General features: G+C 48.3%; 1 protein-coding gene across 2 annotated transcripts in view; it reads left to right on the top strand.

Moving 5' to 3' along the window:
• Positions 1-2,947: 2,947 nt before the first annotated feature.
• Positions 2,948-6,000, top strand: part of SHQ1 (SHQ1, H/ACA ribonucleoprotein assembly factor) — a 318,538-nt gene continuing 315,485 nt past the window's right edge. Inside the window, exon 1 of one of the 2 annotated variants that reach the window (XM_079795697.1) lies at positions 2,948-3,160. In XM_079795697.1, coding sequence (XP_079651823.1) covers positions 3,018-3,160 — 143 coding nt within the window. In that variant the 5' untranslated portion in view covers positions 2,948-3,017. The other variant, XM_079795698.1, reaches the window with a different exon arrangement.

Raw genomic sequence — 6,000 nt, 5'->3', positions numbered from 1 at the left:
AGGAAGAAAGAAAGAAAGGAAGAAAGAAAGAAAGAAAGAAAGAAAGAAAGAAAGAAAGAAAGAAAGAAAGAAACGAGCTCTCAACGGAATGAGAACTCCTCCATGGGGAGACCCCTGTGAGCTACTTACCCGCAGGGCACTTCTTACAAGGGTAAGAGCTCTGAAATGTCCCTCCTGAGAAGAAAGATCTGGCACCAGGACATTCACCCCAGGACAAATCGCCCCACACCCTGAGGGAAAACGCCTCCTGGTCTCAAATAAAGGTACTTGACCTCAACAGAGAAGGCGGGGCTTCCACACCTCAGAGGGCTTCTTCAGCTCAGGAGAGAGTGGTCCATGGAAGCCACGAGCACAAAAGAGGCGCTGCTGGTACCACACCTGGTTCCAGGGGATGCTAGTCTTATGGAAATGTAACTGCACCTGACTTCCTTGTGTTATGGAAATGTACCTTCTCCCAGTCTGCAGCCCCGTGCTTTTCCATGGACCCCAATTCTAAAAATTCCCTAAGCCTGCCTATGTCCCCCTAAAATTCCTGCTTCACAAGGAAATATTCCTATTTCCTGGATTATTCTAGCTATTACTGGAATAACAGAAATAAAATGATAGGAAATATGTGTAGGCAAAGAGATTAATTGGAGAGGTCTGGGAGAGTACGAGAAGCTTAGATCAAAGGGAAGAGAAGGAAAAATGAGACAGGGAAAAGGACCTCAAACAAGTCTAAGGAGAAAATTCAAGGAAGGGGAAAGTATAGAGAGACTGTAATTTGTCAATACAGGCACTAACTGGGTTTAAGAGTCAGACGTTCTGTTTTCTGGTAATTGTAAAATGCATGATTATTATAATACTAGAGGCCTGGTGCACGAAATTCATGCACAGGGGTGTGTGTCCCTCAGCCCAAACTGCACCCTCTCCAATCTGGGACCCCTCAACTCCCAACTGCTCGCTTCCAACTGCTTGCCTGCCTGCCTTCCTGATTGCCCCTAACCGCTTCTGCCTGCCAGACTGATCACCCCCTAACCACTCCCCTGACAGCCTGATTGATGCCTAACTGCTCCCCTGCCAGCCTGATTGACCCTAACTGCCCTCCCCTGCAGGCCTGGTCCCCTCGCCAACTGCCCTCCCCTGCAGGCCCGGTTGCCCCCAACTGCCCTTCTCTGCAGGCCTGGTCGCCTCCAACTTCCCTCCTCTGCCAGCCTGGTCACCCCTAACTGCCCTCCCCTGCAGGCTTGATCGCCTCCAACTGCCCTCCCTTGCAGGCCTGGTCCCTCCCAACTGCCCTCTCCTGCTGGCCATCTTGTGGTGGCCATCTTGTGTCCACATAGGGGCAGCCATCTTTGACCACATGGGGGCAGCCATCTTGTGTGTTGGAGTGATGGTCAATTTGCATATTACTCTTTTATTAGATAGGATGTATTGCTTAACTGCTCTGAGTCGTATTCTTTGGAGTTTATAGTGCAGATTAAAAGAGATTAGTTGTGCCCTACCTGCATAGCTCAGTGGTTGAGCCTTGACCTATGAGCCAAGGAGGTCACAGTTGGATTCTGTGGACGAAAGGGGCCACATGCTAACCTGACAAGCTCAGGGGAGGCCTGCGTGACAGTCTTGCAAACTCAGAGACCTAAAGTAACTGCAAAGGATGGTCTGAAATTAAACTCTAACTAAAAGCAGTGATGGTGGGCAGTTACATTCTAGGCCGGTATCTTCACTGACAAGGTCAACCTTTACCTTAACTGAGCCCATCTGTCTTTTTGCATCTATGAAAACATACCCTTGAAATGTCTGGGTAACTTGTAACTTCCCTTTTTCCGGACCCCTTGGGGCACAACCAAATGTGGTGGGTGCCAGGACAGAGACCACAAATTCCTTCAATACCATGTTAATTGTTCCTGCACCCACCTAAGTATGTGTCCATCATTTTACCTTTTATCCAATCCCAGGGGTTTCCCCGCTTTGCTTTCTCCTGCCTCTCTAGTCTATCTCCAATGGATTTCATGTACCCACCTACGTCCATTTCCTTTTATTGCAATGTATAAATACAAATGTAACCCACCATCCTCTGGAGCATTATCTCAATTCATTGAGGTTCTGCTTTCAGGCATATGTTGACAATTTGGCTCAAATAAACTCAAAAAATTCTTTACAGGTTTGAATTTTTTTTTTACGTTAACAATTCCCCACCAGGGTCCATGCCCAGATTTCGCGCTTGATCCCCAGTGTGGGGTGTGCAGGCAGCAGCTCATCAATGATTCTCTCTCATCACTGATGTTTCTATCTCTCTCTCCCTCTCCCTTTCTGTCTGAAATCAATATATATATGTGTGTGTGTGTGTGTGTGTGTGTGTGTGTGTGTGTGTATGCAAATAAGGAAACTATTCAAATATTGTTTAATATAAGAGAAAGGAAGAGGGAGAGAAATGTGGAGGGGAGAGGAGTGGTGGGGAGAACTTAGCCAAGCAGATGAGAATTAAGGAAACCACAGTATGGATGTTTCTTGGCTGCTGGGGTGACTGCTCCATCATACCGAGCATTGACAACTTGCCAGGCACGTTCGTTCTTAGAGCTTTACAGAATTTTATGTTATCCTCACAGTATTTCTATGAGGCTGGGTCCTAGTGTTAGCCTCATTTTATAGAAGAGAATGCTGAAGCACAGGGAGGTTTTGTAATTTTCCCAGTCTTACAGCAGGGAAGTGGCTGAGAGGGATTCAAACGCAGGCCTCTACCTGGGAAGCCGATGCTATTAAAATCATCTCGAAGCATCGCGAAGGGTTGAGTGCGTCTGAGGTGGACACATGCCCTGGTTTTTCCAAGTTATGCCCTGAGCACATTGCCTCTGCACAAAGCCCTGCTCCCGGCTCCCTCTCTGCTCCACCAACAGCGTCCCGTCTCCATGGAGATAGCGGTGGGGCGGGACTTCCTCTCCCACAGAGGAGCACTTCCGCCGTGATCCGGAAGCGCTGGGGTAACCGGAGTGGTGGGCGAGCGAAGGTTTCTCGAGGATCTGCGTGGGGCCGCGGCGATGCTAACACCGGCGTTCGACCTCAGCCAGGACCCCGACTTCCTGACCGTCGCCATCCGCGTGCCCTACGCTCGGGTCTCCGAGTTCGACGTCTACTTCCAGGGCGTCGACTTCAGGTTCTACGCCAAGCCGTATTTCCTCAGGCGAGTGGGCCCCGCTCCCCTCGCGGTCTAGCCGCTCCCCGGGGAGGGGCGGGGCGGGGCCCCGAGGTGTCCGCCGCTGCTCGGCGCCCGGATCCGGGCTTGGGCGGCTGGCCGCGGCGGGAGCCCGCTTTCCCCTCGCCCGCCCCTCCCTCCTCGCACTCAGCCCCACGTGAAAGGGACCCCTGGCCCCTGCGAAGCGTGTCTTTGCGACCCCGCCGCCTTCCGGTTTCTGTTCTGTCCGCTCTGCGCCCGTCCTTGCCTGACCGCAGGTCCCGGGCACTCCGAGCCGCGTCCCGAACTTGGACCTCTTACCCGAGCGTCCCCGGCGGCCCGCCTCCTCTGCGCCTCTGCCTGACTTTCCCGGGTGGTCGCGCAGGGACCGGCGGCCGCCGCCGGAGGCTCCGGTGCATTCCACCCGCACCGCGGTTCCGGCGACGGGCACGATTCTTGGCCCGTTTCAGAGCGCACTGCCGATTCTCCCTCCGAACAGGGTAGGTTCCTTGCTCTCCGCTCGCTCTCGGAGGAGGGGACACCCACCCTCGGAACCTTTCTTTGAAGTTTCGGCTGCTCAGCCCACCTTCCCCACCGCGTACTTTCCTAATACAAACCTTCCTCTCCAGGCAAGCACGTGCCTTCCCTGGGCTGAACCGGTTCTGCTCAGAGAGCCGTTTGGCTTCACTGAGATCCACCTCCTCGAATATACTGCCCTTCCTATTTCTTTACTCATCCGTTTGATTTACTTGTCAAGTCCATGGTCTAGACCAGGCTTTGTTTTCAGTATTGGGGATGTGGTGGGGCCTCGTGCAGTTTACCTTGGGGCGGGGAAGGAAAAGTAAGTAAACCAGCCACACATCATAGCAAGTGGTCTGTAGGGAAATGCATTGCCCTGGGAGAGGGGAAAAGGGCGCCCATGTTTATCTGAGGTGATATTGAACACAGGAAGGACAGGAAGATGATGATGGTGGTACTGGCGAACATTTACCGCATTTTTACTCCGGGTTGGTGCTTAATGTGAATGACCTCTTTGTATTTTAGGGAAGTCCGGCAAAATAGGTTCTATTATTTACCCCTGGTACAATGAGGGATCAGAGGCTCAGAGAAAAGCTCTTAAATGAGATAGGGTTATACTAGTAAAATAAAGACAATAAAGTAAAAAAATTCCAAGTGAAAATCTCTCTGCTTACGTGGGGGAGTTTTGATGAAGACGGAAGAGGACGGGTGAAACAGTTTAAGGAGGACTCACTCTTCGCACAAAGGGATCCATTCCTTGGGTAGCAGAGGCTTGGGAGTTGGGCATGTCTGAGTCTCGGCACAGTTAGAGCCCTGTGACTTTAGGCAAGTTATTCAGTCTCAGTTTCCTAATTTGTAAAGTGGGACTAATGTTACTGATCTTAAAGAGCTGATAGGAGGACTGAGATAATGCATACATAGTCCTCATTATCATGCCTGGTATTTATCCATGTGTTCAATAATCAGTCGGCATTGTTGATTTCTGGGTTCTCTCTTCTGTTCCATTGGTCTATATGTCTGTTCTTGGGCCAGTACCATGCTGTTTTGAGAACAGTAGCTTTGTAGTATAACTGAGGTCTGGTATTGGGGTCCCTCCAACTTGTTCTTTTTTCTCAAGATTTCTGTGGCTATTCGGGGTCTTTTTTATTCCATATAAATTTTTGGAGAGTTTGTTCTAGATCTGTGAACTATGCCTTTGGTATCTTAATGGGTATTGCATTGAATCTATAGATTGCATTGGGTAGTATGGACATTTTGATGATATTGATTCTACCAATCCATGAACATGGTATATTCTTCCACTTGTTTTATCTTCCTTATCTCTTCTTTCAACACCTTGTAGTTTTCCGAGTACAGGTCTTTTACCTCCTTATTTTATTTTTATTTTTTGCAATGGTAAATAGGATTGTTTTTTAGTTTTTCTTTTTTTTTTTTTAAATTTTTTCATTTTTTTATTAAGGTATTATATGTGTACATATCTTACCATTGCTTCCCCCCACCACCACTCCACTCCCATACATGCCCTCACCCCCCAGAGTTTTGCGTCCATTGGTTATGCTTATATGCATGCATACAAGTCCTTCGGTTGATCTCTTATCTCCCCCACCTCTCCCTAACCTTCCTGCTGTAATTTGACAGTCTGTTTGATGCTTTACTGTTTCTGTACCTATCTTTCTGTTCATCAGTTTATAATGTTCTTTATTATCCATAAACGAGTGAGATCATGTGGTATTTTTCTTTCATTGACTGGCTTATTTCACTTAACATAATGTTCTCCAGTTCCATCCAGGTTGCTGCAAATGGTAAGAATTCCTTCTTTTTATGGCAGCATAGTATTCCATTTTGTAGATTATACCATAGTTTTCTGATCCAGTCATCTGCTGACGGGCACCTAGGCTGTTTCCAAATCTTAGCTATTGTAAATTGGGCTGCTATGAACATAGGGGTGCATATATCCTTTCTGATTCGTGTTTCTAGTTTCTTCGGATATATTCCCAGGACTGGGATTACTGGGTCAAATGGGAGTTCCATTTTCAGTTTTTTGAGGAAACTCCATACTGTTCTCCACAGTGGCTGCACCAGTCTGCATTCCCACCAGCAGTGCACGAGGGTTCCTTTTTCTCCGCATCTTCGCCAGCACTTGTCCTTTGTTGATTTGTGGATGATAGCCATTCTGACAGGTACCGCATTGTGGTTTTGATTTGCATCTCTTGGATAATTAGTGACTTTGAGCATGTTTTCATGTGTCTCTGAGCCTGCCTTCTGTCTTCTTTTGAAAAGATTCTATTTAGGTCCATTGCCCATTTTTTAATTGGATCATTTATCTTCCT

Source organism: Cnephaeus nilssonii (genome assembly GCF_951640355.1).
Source record: "Cnephaeus nilssonii genome assembly, chromosome: 17".
Lineage (NCBI taxonomy): Eukaryota > Metazoa > Chordata > Mammalia > Chiroptera > Vespertilionidae > Cnephaeus > Cnephaeus nilssonii.
The sequence above is the reverse complement of the archived record's forward strand: the minus strand, read 5'-3'. Positions and strand labels throughout refer to the sequence as shown.